General features: G+C 35.5%; 1 protein-coding gene across 19 annotated transcripts in view; it reads right to left on the bottom strand.

The window, feature by feature from the left end:
• Positions 1–417: 417 nt before the first annotated feature.
• The window catches only part of ROBO2 (roundabout guidance receptor 2), a 1685269-nt gene continuing 1662091 nt past the window's right edge, over positions 418–23595 (bottom strand). For 7 of the 19 annotated variants that reach the window (XM_019839528.2, XM_019839533.2, XM_019839527.2 and 4 more), the window contains 5 exons: positions 15492–15674; positions 13101–13274; positions 6101–6373; positions 4159–4359; positions 418–1903 (listed from right to left, as the gene is read on the bottom strand). In XM_019839528.2, the coding sequence (XP_019695087.1) occupies positions 1902–1903; positions 4159–4359; positions 6101–6373; positions 13101–13274; positions 15492–15674 (833 nt within the window). In that variant the 3' untranslated portion in view covers positions 418–1901. The remainder of the gene's footprint in view (positions 1904–4158; positions 4360–6100; positions 6374–13100; positions 13275–15491; positions 15675–23595) is intronic. The other 12 variants (XM_045036333.1, XM_045036332.1, XM_019839540.2 and 9 more) reach the window with 4 other exon arrangements.

The raw sequence follows: 23595 nt of genomic DNA, 5'->3' as shown, positions 1-23595 counted from the left end.
AACAAAAAAGGGAAAAATCAAATTATGTTATCCCTTTGCTATTACAAATATGACATAGAATTGGTGACTGAGCCAATAATGCATGGAGTATGAATCATCACTCAAGCGGGTCCCATATTTTACGATTGATTCTAATCGTTACATCGAATATTTTTCAGAGTACAACTACTGAGCACATCGTAGGGAAAACATGAGAAAGTATAACTAGAAGTCGAATTTACAGCTGTTGTAGGCAGCACATGGAAAAATGTCACAAGTGGGAATTTCAGGGAAGTTTTCTTCTACTGGACTGCTTCACTATTCACGTACAGGGGCTACATATATTTCGAAGCCATATTCATTCTGACCATACATGACTGATGTTCAGGAATTTCTTGTTCTCAAAGTCATGACAACAAATGAGGCAGGACACTGTGATTAATGTCCACTTAACGAGGTTTGGTTTTATTTAAAAAGCGTATAAACATGCATTGTTTCTCCTTTAAAATTTTTCTTTTCAATTTACTCATTCAAAATGGGTCAAACATATTTTAGTTGGTAGCCAATTTCTGAGACTGTACCATAAAATGTTTCTTTCGATAAATCTACTTACTGTGAACTGAACATACTCTGAGCACTGCTTTTTAAGCACTTACAATTTGGCTATACATCTGGTGGCATGAACTTCACCTCTTAATCAAACAAAACACAGAATTGTCTATAGACTGCATGATTTTTTTCAAAGTCATAAATTTAAGCGATGCAGCTCTATCCTCTAGTGTGTACTGAACATGTATTAGAAAGATGAAACAAGATATTGCAATAGAGTTTTTGCATTTGGAAGCAGCCCGAGTATGTCCTAATAATAAATTGCCTCTTTAACTATTTGCTAGATATTCTAGAGTTCATTTTGTTTGTTTCCTTGGGGAACTTCATATTAGATCCTGACTTAATGAGTTGGAGAGATTAATTATGGTAATTCAGAAAATGCTTCTTGAAAACACTGTAATACAAACACAGCTCTTGCGAAACACCTTCATTTCCTTTTGCTTGTTATAATTCTCAGATGGGTCAATTACAATGACAGGTAAAGTTGATGCTACATGTAACTTTCATTTTCATTTTCTTTTTCTTTCTCTTTTTAGCGAGTTTAGTATATCTTTGCTACCTGTGTATTTTAATACCTATTTAGCCTTAAGACTTAGATTTCCTTCTTTGACCCCTGCATTTTGTCAACAGTAAAAGCCACCTTTCTGCTTTTCTTTTTATTGACTCAGTCCCTGGTACTCAAGGAAGACTTCGCCAACACCACTGTTCCTTTGCATCTTCCTGTTTCTACACCCCAACTGCAAACCATCTCACATGATTGGTTCCAACCAGCATATCCAGCCTAGCTTACAGTACAGAAACTCCCTTCACATTCAGTCTTGTTCTTCATGTCACGAGGAGTAGAGATTTGTGCTTATCACCAAATAAAATTGCAGTGCAAAATTTAAACATAAAAGTTACACAATTAAAAGTTAATATATGGCACCACAGCCTATTAATTCACATATAGTACAACAGACCAATAAAAACAGACAATAGTATGAACAGAGCTAAAAAGAGTGAGCTTGCATAGCAACGCACAAAAGAAATTATATACAGAGGAAAATCCTTTTCTTCCTGGAGGGCGAGTTTTGTTTTCTTTCTTTTGTATATACTCCTGACAAGAAAGAGTTAAGGTGGGTGGTGTACTTAAGAGAAGAACACAAGTAAAATATCTGTGGGATATGTGTGGCTGTGTGTCTTTACATTGCATTTACAGTCTTTTAATAGTACATAAATAAAGAAATTGTTCATTGCACTGTTTAGTGTCATCACTTCCATGAGTTCAGACCTGGTGGTCCTTCAGAGCAGCTTTGCATGTCTCCTCTCAGTTACTCTACAAAGAGATTAAAAAAAATCAGAAATAAGTTTGTATTGAACGTAAGTAGTCTTTCATCCCGACCAGTATAACAAAAAGCGAAACAGATAATCAACGAAGATGACATCATCGGATAGCCTTGGTGAGTGTGTAAAGTTAAGAAAATGGACTTAGGGAAAGGGAAAGAAAAAGAAACGGCAAAACTTGGAGATTTAAAATCCAGGTAGAGCTATTTCTTCACTTCTTGTGAATCTCTAACTATTCTAAAAGTCAAAGAAAAATCCAAGTAGTCATGACTCAAATTAAAAATTATAAACATGTCTTACTAATAATCAGATTACTAATAGAAAACAATAATGCTAACTCTAGTCAAGAAATAACTTACAGTCTGAAAGTACTTTTACTTTCCATTATTTCATGACATCCCCCAGTCTGTGATGTAAGCATAATAGTAATGCGATTTTTAAGATAAGGGGGTGGAGATTAGGAAGGTAGTTTACTTGTTCTGGGCTAAGACTGGAACCCAAGGCTGTTCCTTCAGCATTGCTTTTAAGCTGAATTCAAATAAGCAGCTGAAAATACTCAACAAGTATAATTTGGACATTGGATAGCAGAAGTGGTCAATTTCAAGAAAAAAATAAACACCAAGAGTTCAGTGCTTCTTACTGTGACATATTGTGACATCCTATCTTTCTCTGTCAGCTGATATTATATTTTTATAGATTAGTTATACTATCAATGCTGGCTCTTTATTCAAAAAGAAAATTGTATATATATATATACATATATATATATGTATATATATATATAATATGTTATTATAATCAAAGTACTTCAAATGAACTGAAATCAAAAATCAACTTTAAAAAGTTGACTCTTAAAATAAAGAAAGACAGAAACAAATAAATAGGGGTACCTAGATGGTTCAGTCAGTTAAGCATTAACTCTTGGATTTGGCTCAGGTATGATCTCAGGGTTGTGAGATCGAGCCCCGCATGTGGCTCCATGTGGAGCATGGGTCCTACTCAAGATTCTCTCTCACCCTCTCTCTCTCCCCCTCCCCCAGCCCTCTCTATCTCCCTCACTTGCACAGGTTCTCTATGAATACATACATACATAAATCAATAAATGAATAAAGACAGATATCAACTAGGGAATGAAAAATTCTTGAGGTTCTTTAAAAACTAACAAAGGGCCAATATGTTTCCCTTTCTTTATATGCTCAGTTAAAAAGGTAAACAAAACTACAAATAATTAACTTATAAATATTAAAATTAATTGTCTAAAGATAGGCAATTTTTGTATAGTATAAGTCAGACTTGAAATAGAAGAAATGTTTATTTAATAGACAGCTGGAAATAGCAATGGTCTACATTATGACCAAAACTGCTCAAAGTCATGAACAATTTTTTCCTCATAGCACAGCAAGATTTCTACTGTTCTGAAATTTGTCTATTGTGCCAATATTACTGTTGAGGTTCAGGACATACTACTGCCAAATATGACACCTTGGCACACTGAATATCTGAAGCTGAAAGGGTTTGAGAAACCAACAGAAGCAGGAAGGTCACTCTGACCTCCCTCCCTCAACCCAAGTTTTTTTCTCTGAAACAGGTCCTAAAACTCCCACGTGAAAGATACCCTCCTTGTACCAGGAAGAAGGATATTCTTATTCCCAGAGACAGGGAGTTTGGGGGCTGAGAAACTGTGCAAACAAACCTTTTTAAACTAACCCTTTTCTTCCGAGTTACTTCTTTACCGTTGACTGCTCCTACCCAAACCCTTCTGTTTCCTAAAACCTTCACAAATTTATTGCTTCTTTGTCTAAAAGATATAATAGCTTTCTGCTCTGGTCACTACTTTGGGTCATGACTCATTCTCTTGTGAAGGCACCCATGTACGCTTTTCTCCTGTTCATCCTTTTTTTTTTTAAGTTTTTATTTATTTATCTTGAGAGAGAGTGTGTGAGCAAGGTAGGAGCATAGAGAGAGGGAGAGAGAGAATCCCAAGTAGACTCAGCACTGTCAGTGCAGAGCCCGATGAGGGGATGGAACTCATGAACTGCAACATCGTGACCTGAGCCAAAATCAAGAGTCAGATGCTTAACTGACTGAGCCACCCAGGTGCCCCTCTCCTGTTTATCTTTATCAGTTAATTTTCAGACCCAACCAGGGACCCTAAGAGGATCAAGGAAAACTTTTACCTCCCCTGCATTATTAACCCAATGTTGGTTCTGAATCACCAGAGACTTTCAAATGTCCTAAAGCACTTACATAATTCACCTGTAAACTGTCCTTGACTATTTGAGCCCATGTATCCTATGTCAAGAAGGTCGCTGGCATTGCGCTGGTGACTTCCCCTCAAAGCCTCGGCTTTCCTAGGTCCAGTGGATCCTTTAGAAGAAGCTGTTCCTGATGAGCTGTGACCTCCTGGAGATGGGAAACTGGGCTTGCTGTAGGGCACCAATGTCTCCTCTGAAAAAGAAATGCAGAGTGCTAAGCTAAACAGCAACATGGAGACAAAAGAAATTTAACTTTAAATATTAAGTTTAAGACGGGCTATTCTACCATTTCACTCTTTAGTAAAATTAAAAATAAGAGGTTTAAGAAGGCCCGGATATTAAAAGAATTTCCATGTGCCAACATTTCCTATAATAGGAACTAAAACAGGATTGAATCAAAGGAAATTTGGGGATAAAAATATAATATTACATATCACTTTGAACATTTAAATTCTTTACAAAAGAGAGCTGCAGACAACGAACCTTATTGTTTAACAAAAGCATCTCTGAGCATAATTTCTGGAGTTCAGTGAGGCTCCAATTAAATTTTTCCATGAAGACTGAATAAACATGGTGTTTTTCCACTTTAAATTATAGCGACATTCTCTCAGCCAATTAATATGAAGAACCATGTATTAGTTAAAGTAAGCTCCTTAAATTTTTGCTGTTTCTTGGGATATAAACACATTATTTTAAAGATTGTGTATTTACTTAAAAGAAAAAGAGAGATACACATTTTAACAAATGATAAATAATAAATAAAAAGTTTTTTTAAATGCAGCAACTCTCTACAAATAACTCGTTATGTGTATTATTAAATACCTAATATTTTGAAACATTTTTTTTCTTTCCTTCTTTCTTCCTGTCTCCTTCTCTACCTCCCCTTTTTTTTTCTTTCTTTCTAGATTTGAGCTACAATTACTGTGATGACTGCCACTCTATTTAGATGGTCTTTATGAAATCACAATAATCACATGGTTTTTCTCTCACAGCCTGCATGATATAACTTCCTAAATGTTTCACTAAATCTCAACATTCAAGTTGACATATTTTGGTTCTTGCATATATTACATTTTCTCAAACTTTGAGCACCCAGTTGTGATATCATATAATTATTAAAAATGCATGGGTAGAGGATATATCTAGAAAAGATGGAGTCCAAGTTCAAAAATCAATGTATAAAGAAACTCTCAAATGTCATCTGTGTTTGTGTGTACATTTTAATACTCAATGAAACCTGATACGAGAAGAAATGTTCCAAAAAATGTATTTCTATAATAGGCCCAAACAACCACCACTCCTCCAAAAAAAAAAAAAAAAAAAAACCCAACCACAAATAATGAAATTTATTTTGTGACAATTCCAGGAAGTTTGATTCATAAATAAGAATATTTCCCAGTGAAATGTTAACAACCCACTAAATTTAACCAGCTGGAGAAACTGTAGGCCCTGTTTAAGCTCTTTTTTTCCTGAGAATACTGTGACTGGGCATTTCAGTACAACTTTTGTTATTTCAATGAATTCAACGAATTGACTGAAAGGAGCTGTCCTTTCAAAATGACTCGCGACTTCAGTCAAAACGAAACTGGTTGAAGGCAGAGATTGTAGTGACATTAAGACAAAATTTGGAGGTCTTAAAAGCATTCAACATAAACATTACAAGGCAAAAAAATCAAATTGTCTCCTGAACAATCCAGGTAAAAAAAAGCTTGGAGGTCTCTTGAGCTCAGACCTCTATGCAGAGGGTAAGGAACAATCCCCATGGGAATGAGACTTAAGATGTGTCAGTGAGCTCTGCCGAGGAATCCCAGCTTTTTAGCGATTCAAGGCAAACATATTTCAGATGTTCTTAAACAACTGCCATTTCTAAGTACCTGGTAGGGGGGGAAAAACAGGTAAAAGTCCACACTTTCTTAGGACTGTGCAGAACACACCTGGTCCAACACTTTGTTTGTGTAGGGCTTTCCGAATATCTTCTTGGCGCTCTGTGGAGTTTATCCATTCTTGGGTTTGTCGCTGCCACTCTAGGGATGCTCTAGCTGGACAATCCAATGAGCTCTTTGTGTCTTCTAAGGTGGATGCTTGTGGTGTCTCCAGAGAGCTTCCTTTTCTCTCTGTTGAGGTTTCCACGTTACCAGCATGCTGGCTCGGGCCTATTTGCTGCCTTAAACCCTGACCTGGAGGGGGATCTGGTGGTGGTGGAAGATCTAAAAATTGTGAATAATGTTTAGAATGGACTACAATGTAATGAAAAATACAGGTTTTGATTCAAGATGAAGAAAAAAAAACGTGCCCTCGTAAAGGTCTCACTCATGCAAAAGAAATTTGGTGGGGGGAGGCAAAGGTCAGTTATTTCTACCTAAAATGCATATTATTGATCTCTTTTCTACCTTTTGATCACACTGTATTTGAAACAAAATTGACTAATTTCAACTATTATATGTGGAGAGTGTTTTCAATTGCACACTGAGGCTAATGTTCAAGGTATAGAAGGCATTTTATATTTTCTCCATATTTTATCCAATGTTCACCCCCACCTCCCCAAAGTAGAAATATCATGACACAAAATGACTAGACATTCTAGCAGCTGTGTTAATAAAAGTCCCCTGGAAGAATAAAAGCTGTCCTGCCAATCTCCATAGGAAATGTTGCCCTCGGGAAATTAAGAACTATATGCCGTATCATATGCAACATATGACTGCCTTTACCCATGTATGTGGTACATTTAGCAACAGTCAAAGGGTTAAGCTAACATTTATTAAATGCAATTAACATTCTGCCTGACAACCAATTCTGGCTGTTCGTTTCATGAGTTAGCTAATGAGTTACAACTAATACATTATAATCTTCCAATGTATTAATTTTAATAAGTAATAACCACTGTTCAGAGTACAGATAGAATATGCCTCATGGTGCTAGAGTAGACAATGCATCATAAAAATTTGAGATGTAGTAGAATACATAACTTTGCCAAAAAGCTCTTTAAATTAAATATAAGATGTGAAAAACTAAAAAGTTCAAATGCTTAGCCAATTTTTCATTTTCCTTTTATTAGTTAGCTGTTTGGATCATGACACCTTTATACTTTGATTTGTCTTCAACTGTGATATCATAGTCTCTTCTTTCATATTTCTTTAAGTATTATATTAGTTCTATTATATGATTTATGCCATTATACTAGTTCTAGAATTACTTTGTTGAAGATTTTGAAATCTCCTGAACATTCTAAACATTCTTTTGGATTATTATCTTGTAATTTTCCTGGTATACTACTGCAAACTTCTCTGTTCATCCTCAGAATATCAGTGATTACATAATGTCAATTATTATTGATATAATATTGATACAATATATATTGATATATTAATCATATATATCAGTGATATATAATTGGTTCATAAAATCAAATACCATATATAATACACATATTTATATTAATAGGTGATATTGCATATAGATAGTCCATTATTTCCCACGCCATTGTTGTATTTGTGCTCTTATTTCTAAGAGTACTGTTTGTGACACTTAAAAGGAAGAAGTATAAATTTCTTGTGTACAAAAGACAGGCTTCCTCCAGAAAGGCTAAGTTGCTCTCTTTAAAGATTTTATTAAGAAGCTTTATACCTTCTTTCTTAACGAGCAAAATGATATTGTCCTCCACTGAATTGACAATAACACTCTCCTCTGCATCTGCTTTGGGAGTTCCCATATTGAAGCAGCATTCCCAATTCGTACGTATGTCCTCTTGGTAGATTATGAATTACTAATTATTGAAGGGAACAAGATTTCCATCTGGGAGAATACAGTTGCATTTGGAAAATTTCTTCCAAAATGAAGAGCTAATCCAATATCGTGATATCTGTTCGTAGAACAGTCCACCAAGGGGTGTAGTGTTTCCTTTATATTCAATCTGACTTCCTTCAGTATGTATTATTATAAATGTAAAGCAATCATTTCATTGGAGTGTTTGGCCTTAAGACTGCCAGCAGGGGGGAAATTATTATATTTGCTTTCAAAATAACATATCTTGTCATTGATTTTTATTCTCCATCAAAGGGGCTTCATTTTTAAAATGGACAAAATGGCATCTGCTTATGCTAGCTGAAATTTTGATTACTATTTAATTTAACCTGAAATTATGGCTACATAATTAAGTCATATACTTGGAATTTGTATACTCTAAGAAGAAAGTACATGGCGTGCACATTGAAATAAATGAATTGGAAAAAGATGGGATTAAGAATGACTGTGGAAAAAATAAAAATACGTAATCAAATATGTTTACTTAAATTTATTATTAATTTCCATGTTGATTCATTTTGACTAAATTAATTCACTAACGAGTCTCTTACTGGCTTACTCAGGATTTGCTGTTATCAGGCACACAACAATCCAATGAAATATGTGCCATTATTATCCACTTTTTAGAAAAAAAAAAAAAAGAAGGCAAAAAGAAATCAAATACCTCCAGCTTGGATCTCTCCTCCCATCAACTTCAGACTCACATAACTAAATCCACACTTAGGTGTTCTACTTATTTAGAAAGCATCTACTTTCACATATCAAAACTGAGCCCTGGACCTTCCTTGACAAAACATGCTTCTTCTCTAGTGTTCATCATCTCAAATAGTAGTGATTGCATTCTACAAGATGACCAAAACTTTGGCATAATCGTTGACATCTCTGCTTTACAACCTGTATTTAATTTCAGTAACAAATCCTGTGGCACCAATCCCAAGCTATAGCCAGAATTCAACCTTTCACATTGCTTCCACTGATTCTATCTGGGTAGAAACCTCTGACATCAATTCCCTATATTACTTCTACAACCTGCTATGTGGTTTTTGTGCTTCCACGTAGAAGTGCATTTAATCTGTCTCAACATAAAAACGGGGCGCCTGGGTGGATCGGTCGGTTAAGCATCCTACTCTTGGTTATAGCTTAGGTCATGATCTCATGATTTGATTTGTGAGTTTAAGCCCTGCATCCAGATTGGGATCCTGCTTGGAATTCTCTCCCTCCCTCTCTCTGCCCCTCCCGTGCATCCCTCCTTTGGGAGCACATGGACTCTCTCTCTCAAAATAAACTTGAAAAAAAAATAAAAAGAAAATAAAAATATAAGTCAGATCATGTTACTCCTCTGCCTTAAACACACACACACACACACACACACACACACAGACACACACACACACACCCCTTCAGTGGTTTCCTGTTCAAAGTAAGAGCCATTGCCCTTATAGAAGTTTAAGGTCTTTTGGCGCCTGGGTGGTTCAGTTGCTTAAGCATCTGACTTCAGCTCAGGTCATTATCTTGTGGTTTTTGGGTTCAAGCCCCATATTGGGCTCTGTGCTGACAGTTCAGAGACTGCAGCCTGCTTCAGATTCTGTGTCTCCCTCTCTCTCTGCCCCTCCCCTGCTTGTGCTCTGTCTCTCATTGTCTCTCTAAAATAACATTAAAAAAGTTTAAGGCCCTACAAACACTGGTCCTTGCTTATTTGTCTAACCTTACATTTTATTCTGTGGCTGTCTCTGCTTCAGTCACACTGCTTCTCTTTTTATCAAACAAGCTTCAGGCTTCCAGTTGCTGTTCTCAGTTTCTGGAATGACTTTTCCTCGATATCAGCATTGTTTTTTCCCTTTTAATCTTTTAGTCGTCTCTAATGTCATCTTCTTGGTCAAGCCTTCCTTGAGACTCTACTTAAAAAAGACCTCGCCTAACCTTTGTATTTCTCAACTTCTTATGTTTTTTCTCCATGACACTTATGACCATCTTACCTACTTTTATTTTGTTTGTCTCTATCTTCTCTCAACAGAATGTAAACTCCAGGAAGACAAGGAATTTTGTCTGTTTGGTTTCCATTGCCTATCATTTGTTATGTGCTTAGTAAATATTTGAATGAACAAATTAATAAATAAAGAAATCCGCTCAACGGTCCAAACCAGTCTGTGGCAGAACTAGGAAAGTTCTCTAACTGGGACATTAGGAATGAGGGGAGAACAGGCTACAAGCAGCTGATCTAGGGAAAAAAGGTTGATGGATAGAAAAATACTTCCTCCGCCTTCTTCCTTCAGTATTGGTTAATATATTGGCTTGAAAAGGTATTCTTTGACTTATGCATGTAGAAGAGAAGATTTGGATGGAGCAATGGCTGCTTAGAAGAGAATTCAAAGGAGCAGAATGTTCCTTGACATGTGTGTGGGTTTTTTCATAGTCTTTAAGACAGAGCCTTATGTTTACCACCATTCCCAATTCCTCTTACTAGACACACGAGAATACCACTTTCCCAGTAGTTAGTCTGATGTCATGTGACAGTGTACTTGTCAGTGAGATGATAAGGGATATGCACCACTTGCAGGCCTGACCAGAGAACGTCTCAAGTGATCACTCTGTTTTTGTCTTCCCCTCACTCAGAAGCCATAAATGTCGCACTGTAAAAATGATGGTATCCCAATACTGAAAAAGCGTATTTTCTTACATTAGTACTTAGAGGAGAGACACCTGACCTTGATAAATTATTATGTTCATGGGAAACAAACTTTTGCGGTGCTGAGCCACTGAGGAATAGAAGTTCTTTGGTATAGCAGCTGGCAGTAATTATTCTGATTAATTTACTCACAAACACAATTTTAAAATGTATAAAGCAAAAGTTTTAGTGTAAAAATGTCTAGGCACTAAGTGCTGCTAAACAGCAGCCTGCCCCAAAAGAACGGTTTGATTTCACATACAAATAATAAAAAAATTATTACTGATGCCTGGATTGATACCATATAAATGCTATGACACATACATTTGCTATAAAATAGCAACATCCTTAAGGATAATCTGTAGAGTGTCATCTGCAATAAATGCCCTCATATCATAAATAAAACATCATTGGATCATACACTTGGGAAGACATGGGAGCCAAAATTCCCTTTGCAATATCACTACTTCCAAAATATTTCTACTAACAACACATAATCCATAACCTGGCTTTGCAATGCTGGCAAGTTTAAAAGTTAGGAACCTATTAGTTGTTGAGAAAGATAAGCAATGTATTGATCATGCGCTAAACTAGGTGGAAGCTTGCTTTAACCAGACATTCTGCTAAAAATTGCAAGAAAAGAATTTTAGGAAGAAAAGGAGAGCTCTCTATTTTGTTGATTTATATTTTATACCTTCCACATATTCTGGATATAATCTTCAAACATTTCAGAAAAAAACGTTTTTCTTCTCTTTTTCCACAACATTCATAGCAGAAAAACTATACAAAATTATTAATTCTGAGATTTATAAGTAGCATACCAGTGGGAGTGGTCCTTTTTATTTAGAGAGTATAAGATCAACACTATTGACTGCTTTAAGTGCTCAACTAATCTTCAGACCATCTGAGGCAGCGAGGCAGCGGTGAGCATTTTTGTTCAGCACAGGATATTCGCTTATAAAGCACCAAAATCTCAAGTGTACCTTTGCCCTCATATTCCATAAAACACTTCCCAATGAAAACAAAGTAACAGGAAAGATAAGGAAACCTAAAAGCTTTTAGAACAAGTTATGTTTGACTTTTAAAATCTTCCTTGCCTTAAAAAATGACAAAAGAAATCACAAAGATGGCTGCCAGATACAGACCTCCCCCACCCACCCAAACTAATAAAGAACAGATGTTTCTTTCCCAACTAGGCCTCATTCTGTCCTATAATGGTAAGTCCAAGAGAGTAAAATGAATGCTAAGGACTCACTCACAGCATCTCAATGCTGGCTGCACGTTAGATTCACTTGTGGAGCTTTAAAAACACTCATAATTGGTTTTCACCCAGAACAATTAAATCCCAATCTCCAGAGTACAGTTTAAGAGTTCCCTAGATTGTTCTAATGCGCAGATTGGCTAGGTTCACTCTTGTGGTGTTTAGTGGAACTACCTCAAGACCAACTCTGTGTGTTTACAGGGGATAGTGTTGAGAAGAGGTAACAAATTTACCTTTGGCTCAGACATCAAACTAGGCTCTTTACATATATCATCTTAAATATTCCTTAGAATAAAACTGCATGATAAATAGTTGTATTCCTACATTTAAATGTATGAGAATTAAGTTGAACATATGGGAGATAAATCCTGCTCTGTAAAGCTACTGAACTCTTCTTTATTGAAGAAGGACATGTCCCAGGAATATTGTGCTTCCTGAAACCAACAGTATTTGCTGTGCAAAGACTGAATGCTATACATAAATAAAAGGATTGGAATAGATCAACAAATGGGCCATGGGCCAAATTCAGCCACTGCCTGTTTTATCAATAAAGTTTTATTGGAAATCAGTCACACCCATTCATTTTTTTCTGTAGCGACATTCAGACTACAATGGCAGTGAATAGTTGTGACACAGACTGTATGGCCAGCTAAAGTCAAAAATATTTACTATCCGGACTTTTATAGAAAAGTTTGCTGACCCATCCATTCGCTGATCTGTAGCTAGCTTTTAGGCCTGAAATTCATGAAACTAAAAAAAGTTACTAAGTTACAAATCATTTCATGGTCTTTTTCAAAAGTGAAATACCACTGAAGTTACCTTAATTTGATATCAGAAATGTTCCAAATTTCGTATCAGAAATGCATGCCAAGTGCCCATGCTACCTATGTTTTTTTTTCCCCCTAATCTCAAAAGGGAATGTTCACTAAAAGCATTGATGGAAAACTCCAGAATGGTAGCAAAATCAACATTGGAAAGTGGTATGGCATACATTTCTTGGGGCTTGGTAATATAGAAATAACTCCAGATTGTTAAAAAGAAAAAAAAAGAGGGTGTTTTATTTAAACAAGACCATATTGCTAGATTTTCTGCCTTATTACGTAATGAGGCAACGCCTAATCTACCATAGCTACTTTAATGTAGGTTAATGACTTGCACAGAGCACACCTCTTCAGTGAGGAGACAAGAGACAAGGAAACAAACCTACCATCTGTCATTCCTTCCCTTCGATGAGGCAATGCTGGTTGTTGGTCCATTCTCCCTCCCTTGTGTTTTTTAGTGGGCCGAGGCCTCTGACTCTGACTCAGGGCTGCACTGGTATTACTGTCAGTAGAAAATGGGCTGGTTGGTCGAGGTCTTTGAGAGGAGGTAAAAGCTTTGCCTAAAAAGAAAACAAAGGGAATGTGGTACAGAGGATGTTACAAGGCAGTGATTGTGCGTGTCTTGTATTTCTGCTCTTACTTAGACTAACCTATAAACTTGCCTAGAGATGCCATTTGAAGATACCAAATACTGGTGCATCTCCATAAAAAAATGCCCTGTTGCATTCATTTTATCCAATTTTTAGTAACCAACACACTACCCGCTGAAAAAAATTTAATAAATGAACAAAAAAACAAATCCACCAACCAAAAGCTTGAGATTACTTGGTTTATTATTTAACCTTGATGATCTCAGTGATATTTTCATGGATATATGCAAATCAATGCTGCTTTTACTTCTTAAAATTAAGGAAGTTATTTCTGAAATGAATTATGTACTGTCTTATTTGCTTCATCAAATTTTATCCTTGGAATCTTATAAACTCACTTTCAGCACAGAAGAAATGTGTTGAAGTAAATGCATTTGGAAATTTACATGAAAGGTCTGCTCAAAGACATATATTAAACTGACCTTATCACCCATATAAATACACGATGAATTTTACTTCTTTTACAGAAACTCAATTGTATTAGTGTATAATATAGGATAGATAGCAGGTTAAAACCACCTTGCATATCCAAAGTGCAATAGGTATTTTCTGATGAATATTATTGTATCTGAGCAGACTCCAAATTCTCATTGCAAAATGAAATTGTGTTATGTCCTTTTTTTGAGCTTTAGTACATACCCAGGGAAATTTATTTTGTAAAAAGGGTAGCTAATACATTTTCAACATCTTATGATTTCAATACAGTGTTTATTATGGTGAGAGAGGGTCGGTTTATGTGCATGTATTTATTCTCTTGTGCATGTTTTCATTTCACACAAAATTACTGTATGTAGTTACATTTTCTTAAGTCAATGTGACATGATATTGCTTAATGCTTTATTAGATATTAGCATACATGCAAGAAATGCACTTATGCCTTCTAATTTATTAGTTTCCTTGCACTATCTCACTGCTGTGCTTACAACTAGCCACAAAAAAACACTCAGGCAAAATAAAGTTTCGACTTATGCCTTATAAAGCAAGAAAATTCAAATAACCATTATATTACAACATACTTTAGTTCGGATGCTATATGAAAAATAAACCTCTGCAATGCTTGGAGAAAATTTTTTATACCATTTGACGATTCCTAATGCATACTCAAAAGAAATACTGGTGTTATAATTCAAAGAAAATGTCCAAGACTGATTTTTATAACCTGAGAGTTTAGTGAAGGGTCAAAATCATTTTTCTTCACTTTACTATTTGAATACTATTAAGATTTCAAAAATGCATTTAAAGTTTCATTAGTTTGTTTTGTAAGGTAGTTCAATTTAATTCATACAGGAGAACCTTCTTATATGTGCATTTAAGAATTACAGTCATATAAAAGCATGGATCATGCCAAAGTTATTTTTTTTTCAGTAAAACAAACACTTACAAATTACTGATCTATTATCAGAATGACTCTCATATTCATTTTGGGGAAAATAATCAGATATATGAAAAATTATACAATTGGTACTCGATTATTCTCAGAAACCCAAAGTAGATTATGCTACAGAGCAATACGCATGCAGTCATTTTATTCGAGTTGCAAATGCAGTGGGTGTATCTTTAATTAGCATCCTTTAAAACAAATAATACATTATTGGGTTAAAATTTTAACAGCCAAACAATTAATAAGACCATCAGCCATTTGAACTGTTAGACTGACAGCCTTAGACCCAGTCACCCCATGCTGAGGAAGCCTTCCCAGAAAACGCATTTGCAGAAAGAAATGGGGCAAAGGAAAGTAATGGAGATAAAAGCTGAATAATTTTAATCACTGGGCACATTATTGATTGTGTGAGAATTTTGCAAAGTGTGAGTTATTGAAAATTTAATGGCAATCTCAGTTGCAGCTTGGCTGTAATATAGAAAGGAAGCATATTCCAATTAATCAGCAGAGCCATGAAGGGAAAGGGAAATAAAGGATAGAAGGTGGTGAGTAGGAGCCTATTCTTGGCTCTGCAAAAGTAGCATCAGAAGAGAGTTCTGGTAATTGAGGATCCCAACCGTGGTCATGCATATTAAAGAAAGCCCTGCCGTCAGACTCACTGAAGAGAAAGAACAGGAGAAATATAGCTCGGTGTCTAAAGGATGAGAATCTCTCATGCAAAGAGTGTTGACTCGGAGTCTACCAACCTGTTCTTGTAAGGCTGGTTCCATCCAGCCTAAAACCAGCTTTATCTGCTGCTGCCACCAGTGCTTGTGCAAAGCTGCCGCTGGCAAAGATGGAGCCATCTGAGGAGCTACCTACACTAGATCTATGACTAGAAAAGTTACGATCCTCATCAGATGCAGAGCCCCATCCATTTACCATTGAACCTAAAAACAAATGTAGTTGTCTAGTGAGTGGGATATATTGGATAGCCCATCTGCTTGCACACACTCTGCTAAGGAACAAATAAGCTGCCTCAGTTCCTCACTCCTCCTTGAGGCAAGTCTGCTTTCATCACCACTTCTCTAGCCACATGCAAGCATCATCCATGTTTTACACATTCCCAGCGCGGAAGAATGAGTGTTATTTAAAACCTGTATCTGTTTGCAACACGTGAACAAAACATGTTTCACAGGGTTCCATTCTTACATTGTTTGAATCATTACATACTCATTTTCCAAAAGAGAATTACTACGTATATCTTGTGTCCTACAATTCAGGGAGGAACGCTTTTGCTTTTGTGGAAGTAAATTATAGTGCGTAAACTTATCAAAGACTCAGATGAAGAAACAGTGTGAATATATCGTGAATTTAGTGTTGGCTTTAATGATACTTTCCATTAAATATACGCTTGTATACTGGGGAAGTGCTAGAATTATTCCAAGGATTTGAAATACAAATTTAAATAATCAGGAAATATAACAACAAACATTATAAACCAAAAAAAAAAATGTATAAATGATATCAGAGCAAATAGAACAAAAGGAAAAAAATGTATCTTTGAAAATTTCTATGAATTTCAAAGCTCAGGATACTTTGTTGGTATTTTAATTGTTTTAAGAATTCTAGTTTTCTCTTTGTTGCTAGTCTTTGTCTTAGAAAATTAACCATTATGAAGAATACAATTGGCATTATTATGGATTTTTCTGCAAAATACAACATGGTGATAGAGGAAAAGAATCACCCTTTGATGTGCAAAATATGAACATACTGAGAAATAACTTTCATTCTTAATTTTTTGGCAAGTTATTTACAATTTTATATTTTTTCCTCGACCAAGTAATACTGAAACCGTAATCTATTACGTAATATAATTAACATCACAATATTTATTTAAGTTGTATACCATTACTTCATGACACAGTAAAGTGCCAAGTGTGGCTTAGCCTAAGTTTTATAAAGAGAGGGCAAAAAGAAGTATTTATAAGAAGTTAATTTTAGCTTTTCTAAATAAACCAATCACATATTCACATAAAGAGATTAAATTCAAGTGCCAGCGATTCCCTCCCCGGCCCCCGCTTTTTCTCCAATGTTTAAGAGACAACAGTATAGTTAGGAGTGTTGCTGTGATGAAGTATTTGTATGTGTAGTCTGGGTCCCAGGATACAGTAACACGGGTTCATGCACTTGCAAGAGAGAGAGAAAATAGAAACCAAAGGGGTTAGAAGAATCTGAGAAGCTAAAAGGGTGTTAAGTGTAGCAGAGAAAGATAAGAGCTTTGATTCTATTTGCCAAAAGCACAGGGATACACTTCTTACTTTCCAAACAAATTCCCCTGACACAGGCCACTGCAAGGAAGCGCAGATAACACCAGCAACCGAGCCTCCTCTGAGAGAACCATTTCTGAGTTAATAATCGCAAGTCAAGGACCAACAGCCCAAAACGAAGGAAGAAATGATGTCATGGGCTTTGCAGTATAATGCTATGGTAGATAAGAAAAAAGAAAATCAAAGTGATTCAGTCCATGATCACCAGAGAATATGAAACCCTAGAACTGAGGATAGTTTTGAAATACATGAAAGCTCATTCCTGTCCCTGCTATGTACTGTTTTCTGTATTTCTAAAGGTCTGCTGAACATCTGCAAATAAATCTGTGCTATCTGAAACTCACTCTCCAAACAAGCATCTCCTTTCCTACATCTCCAATTTCATTCCTAAGCTCCTCCTGATTTCCTTCTGGTCCCTTTTATCTTCAGCGTCATCTGAACTATTTTTCTCATCTATCACATGACTTGGTTCCTTCACTCAAAACCTTACCTAGTTTGCCAGCGCCACATTCAGCTAACGAGTTAAGCATCTGAGATCCTTCAATATGTAGGCCAGCCTCCCTTTCCAGCCCCAGACCCTCTTAATAGCCTGTGTACTCCCACTGCCAATGCATACAGTAGCGTATCAGGTCTCTACAAACTATAGTTTGTTTCATATAAAGGTTTCTTCTTAGACAGTGGAACTCTAGAAATTAGGGAGTCTTACTTATTTTCATATTTTTTCTATAGATGCTTTTCTATAGGTGTTTTGTTTTCTATAGGTGCTTTCTATAGGTGTTTCAACAAACATTAGGCATACTGGATTAAATGTCTTCAACATTCTCATTACTCAGCATAATTTCTATGTGATTCTATCCCTTGTGCCATTTCCCAGCAATGAACTTATGATACTTATAGAAAAAAATGTACTCAAAAGAACTTCTAAAAAATATAGTAAACAAGGAATATAATGTCAGTCAACTTTTGCTGATAACTTGGAAAACAGGAAAAGAAGTGAGTTATTACCCAAAAGGGAAAATTTTAAAAATGATTAATATGCATATCTTGGCTATGCTTTGATACACTTGAATATAGATATTTGTCAATACCTTGATCAAAGTAAGATAATAATGTTATATTATTAAGTGGCAATTTACTTTTTTTTCTCCTGAACTATCTATCCACACTCAACCATCTATCTTAATGTGTTTAGTCCATTTTTGAAATAACTGAGTCTTTTTTCCCATTAATGTTGGCTTGCTGTGTGGTTCCAGCTTGAGGATTTGACATTTTGACAAATAGTCTCTGAACCTGAAAATGTAGGAAAAAATCCTATACCACAGCAGCGCCACTACAGAAATGCCACTTATGGACATCTCTTAACAGAGTTAGCTTGACTTTTTCAAAAACACTCTGTTCATCTCCTGGGTTAGTGAGTCCTTCATATAAGGATTTCAATGTACAAGTTTGCCAGTCCCTAAGCATACCAACTACTTTCCTGCCTTTGTGTCTTTGCTCTGAATTTATCTCGATTGTTAATGCAACTTTCCATGCCCTCAGAAATCCCAGTTATTCATGAAGCTTTCTTTGGTGCTTTCTTTTTTCTTTCTCTGGGAAAAGAGAGTAGCATGGAAGACATGGCTTCAAGTAGGTTTTGGTCAATACAGAAAGAACACCACTTCTGTTTTCTTTACTACTTATGTAAGAGCTAAGAAATTAGATGACTTCAGAGTTGAAGACACATGTGTCATATAGATTTGGCCATGGTGGACCACAGGAATCCTCATCACTAAAGAGAGGCAAGTGCCCTCAGGTTCCTATAGTTGAGTTCACCTTCAAATGGAGAGCAAGAAGGAAACACATCAAAAGAAGGCAATAAATTTTCTTTTTTCTTTGTCCCTTGGACTTTATCTTTGATAGCCCCTCTTCTGTAGTTAAATGTGATATATGGAAAGGGTGCGTTTGTGCAGAACATTTTTATAGAAAATTGACAATACATCATGAATTAAAAACATATAACATATATTAAATTTCATCCATGTTGTAAACTTGCTTTTTAAGTATATTTTTTCATGCTATTTATTTTAGAGAGAGAGCATGAATGGGGAAGAAGGGCAGAGGGAGATAGAGAATCCCAATCAGGTTCCATGCTCATGACCTGAGCCAAAATCAAGAGACAGATGCCCAACTAACTGAGTCACCTAGGCACCATATAAAATTGTTAAAGTTTATTTAGCAATCACTGATTTACCCTATCTGTGGCTACCATGCTTGTTCTTTCTTTAGATTTAAGCATCAAGAGTGATCTGAACATATATGTAAACCATTACAAGAAAGAAGACAATGATAGGAGGAAAAGAAAAACATTGATTCATGAATTAGAAAGTAAGCAAGTTTGGGGATAACTGGTTTACTTTCATAAAGGTAAATATAAAAATTAAAATTAACATAAGATAAAAACAGAAAGGAAGGCAAGCCATAAGAGACTCTTAAATTTAGGGAACAAACTGAGGGTTGCTGGAGGGTGGGTGGGGGAATGGGCTAAATGGGTGATGGACATTAAGGAAGGTACTTGTTGGGATGAGCACTGGGTGTTATCTGTAAGTGATGAATCACTGGGTTCTACTCCTGTAACTAACTTGAATGTAAATAAATAAATTTTAAAAAATTAAAATGAACATGAAGTGAAAGAGTTCAGGTAGAGATTCTTTACAAATTATACACAATCCATCCAATTTGACATATTATAGCCCCAAACATAATCAATACATATTTAAACATTTAATGAAAAATGAATTTATGCCACATAGCCAAATTTATTTGTGTTTACATTTTCAATCTTCTGAAATTTCTCAGGCTTAAAGTTGCTGAAAGGCCAAAAAAATCTCAAATTTATTCAAGCTATTAAAGAAGAACTGCATATAGGACATTAAGTTGTTGCTCAAATGTTACTGAGCAGTAAAATACCATGATAAAGTGGCATCTTTCTGTGTCTCTATTACATCTTCAGCACTAAAATTAATTTATGATCAGTCATCAATTCATTTACATGTCGTTTTATGCTAAATCCTTCCTTGCTGATAAATGCTTATCCTTAGATCCATTAAGCTAGAGTAAAGTCTGTGCTTTATAATATGACCCTGCTAATTGTTGCATTACCATTTTTATGAGATACAAAAACTGGCTGTCCCCCATTTTTTCAGCCAATATTTAATAGAGGAACCCTTCCTATTAAGTGCAATCAGTCTAACTATGTGTTAAGTAAAATCTTCAGCTATACTTGTCTTTGGATAAATCAATCTAAATATTGACCTCTGCTTAAATGGAGAAAAACATGTCTAATATTTAGAAATTCTTCTCTCCCTCAAACATATTGAATATGCAACAATTCCACCTGCATTCCTCAGAGAGAGAAAGAATGTGTAATATACATGAAAGCAAAATAAGCAATTAAAAAATGTCTTCCTTGGGACATATGACACCTGTTAGCTTGCTCCACTCAGGTGAATATGTGATGTTCCCCTTTTATCTGCTAAATCTGAAGTAAATATTTCTTTTTAAATACATCACAGTCTAAGATAATGATTTCATTATTTTTGGCATCATCTCTGAAATTCTCCTAATACTACAATATTTTCCTTAAGTTTTTGCAACAAAAACAAGGCATCAGGTCACACTTTTAAGTGGCCAATTCTCTGAAAGCTGTGTGGTCGAGTAAGGTGGTGAAGCTGCCAGGTTTTACTGTGTTCAAAATGATCTGGTTTGGGAGTTCCAGTAAAACCTCCAAAGACATAAAATACAGAAAATATAGAACCGCGATTTCCTTTCAGCCGTGGTATTTATGTGGGGTCCAGCAGTTAAGGAAACTTTTATTCATTTCACTTCATGGCTTTCCCTCTTGGTTGTACTTTTGGTGATCAGTGAAGCAGTTAGAATCTTGGCTTCATGCTCAGGACATTTTCCTTCTGTCCTCTCTCACACTGCCTTCTGTTTCTTTTTTCCTGTGGTGGAGTCATTAAATGCAGGAAACACTTACCCTTGACTCCCATCATGGAAGATATAGAAAGAAGTATTAACTCCTCTCCCTACCCTGTTGCCCAAAAATGGTGGATTTGGCATTTAGGAAGACATATAGCAAGCATATTCCTAAAGACTGAAATAATTCCATACGTTGACTTTCTAGCCCAAATCGGTGTGATGTGCTATAATCAAGATAGTTTTAGACTTTATTACCACCGAAGAGATTTAAATTATGCTACAAATAAATTAAAAAAGAGATTCCCCACAAAAAGTGCTGATACAGATGATTCTTGTTAGCAAGAGTCACCATAACTGAATATAGAACTAAATGCAAGATAATAAGTAATAAAGGTTACAGCTAAAAATTAATATTTTTTACTCTGATTAAGTGCACGGGGGAAGGATTAATGTTTCCAGAGATAAAATTATATGTTGTATTTGTATGAATATATATTCATATATGTACACACATACACGCATGCATGCAGAAAGGAAGAGAGACACAGAAAGACAGAGATAGAGATCTGTATGTTAGGTAATAGACCAAGAGATCATTTTCCTTTTAAATATGTTAAATTCAGAGATTAGAAAAAAAGTTGGTCATATCCAGAGCAAGGATCATGGTCATTTATCTTGAAAGTAAGATACTTATTTTGAAAATTCTTTTGCCACCTATCAGGTGGGTATAACCTTAAAAGATGTTAAACCCCTCTGTGCCCCAATTTGCATATCTGTAAAATAAGAACTGAAATAGGTTTGTGATAGGTAAGGGATTTAATATATGTTAAAACTTTAGGACAGGGATCAGCAAACTTTTCTATAAAGTGCCAGAAACCAAATATTTGAATCTTTGCCGTCTCTTTTCGTTTGTTTCATGTTCTCTTACAATTGTTTAAATATGGAGGGAACATTCTTACCTCATGGAGTCACAACAAAAAATCAGGTCACTGCTTGAAGAGTGCCTTGCACTTACTAAGGGCTATATATGCACAAGATAGTATTCTTCTTGTTGATGGCATTATTATCATTATCATTATCATTATTATCATATTTAAATTCCTAGCCAACAGTTTGGAAGGAAGAGACATTTGGTAAATGTTTGTTGTAGGAATAAATAAATAATATAGTAGACTTGCAAATACATTTTCCACATTACTGTTTTAGAAACTGAATGTTTATTTCTCCCTAAAATTCATGTGTTAAAAGCCCTAACCCCTAATGTTATAGTATTTGGAGGTGGGGTCTTTGGGAGGTAATTAGGTTTAGATGAAGTCGTGAAGGTGGGTTCATCAGACAGAATTAGCAAACTTTTAAAAAAAGACCAGAGAGCTTGCTGTCTCTCGTTGCCTTTTGAGAACACGCGTGGAGATACCTGGTTGTAAGCCAGGAGGAGAAATTCACCAGGAACCAAATCTCCTGGCACCTTGATCTTGGACTTCCCAGCCTCCAGAACTGTGAGAAATAAATGTTTGTTAAGTCACCCAGTCAATGGCATTTTGTGAGAGCAGCTTAACAAGACTAAGACATTGAGATTATGGAATAGGAAACTGCTGATATTTTCCTTTCTTCTTGCTTTTCCATTCATGGACAATTATTTCAAAATTTAAGATGTCTATCACAAATTACTTAGTTGTTTTGAAAATATTTGGAATTTATATAATTATTTCTTTATAAAGATGGGCTCTGCACTTATTCCTTAATGTGATTAAGTGTTAGAATGTTATATATACAAGTAAAATACACACCGGCTTTTTAGCCCATCTCTGTGTTACCACTGGACTATCATTCTGGTTGGATTTAGAGTTTCAGGGAATGGAATATAACTTTTTGTCCCATTTAATAAAAATGGTTCTTAGTTTCATGAAAATGAAAATCTCTACCAAAGAGTTTAGGTGAAAGTAATGACTGAATTCCTCACACCACGTACGAATTTAGAACCCTGAGTAAATTACAGTAGAATCAGAATCCTCTGTGTGGGCACTTACCATCTTAGAAACATAAAAAGCCAATGGCAACAGTGTCTGTTTTTACTGCCCACCTCAATTAAGGCCATTAAACTAGGTTTAAGGGTCTGAAGAAAACATAAACACATTAGAACAATATTCATCAGCATGTTGATTTCTGTAACATTTGGTCCATACATACATTCACCTTAGGGCCATCCCCATGTGTGCTTACATGTGCATATGTGCGCACACACACACTTACACACTCACATACGCTTACAATCCTATTTACACCCACACACACCTACACACACTCACACAGAGCCCTAAATACACTCACACATGCAGTTATAATCACAAACCCTATCAATATTCTTTCACACACACATCCCACACTCACTCACACTTCCTACACACACACTTTTTAAAGAAAATATATTTACTTTGGATTTATATTTACTTACATTACACTTATACACTAGAAAACAAAACAAATTAAATCTTTGGTCATACCTTGCCCACAAAGTTACTGCAGAGCCAAAAAAAAAAAAAAAAAAAAAAAAAGGAAAAAAAAGGAGAAGAAAAAAAAGAAAAGA

The sequence above is a fragment of the Felis catus genome, chromosome C2, assembly GCF_018350175.1.
Source record: "Felis catus isolate Fca126 chromosome C2, F.catus_Fca126_mat1.0, whole genome shotgun sequence".
NCBI classification, from domain to species: Eukaryota; Metazoa; Chordata; class Mammalia; order Carnivora; family Felidae; genus Felis; species Felis catus.
The sequence above is the reverse complement of the archived record's forward strand: the minus strand, read 5'-3'. Positions and strand labels throughout refer to the sequence as shown.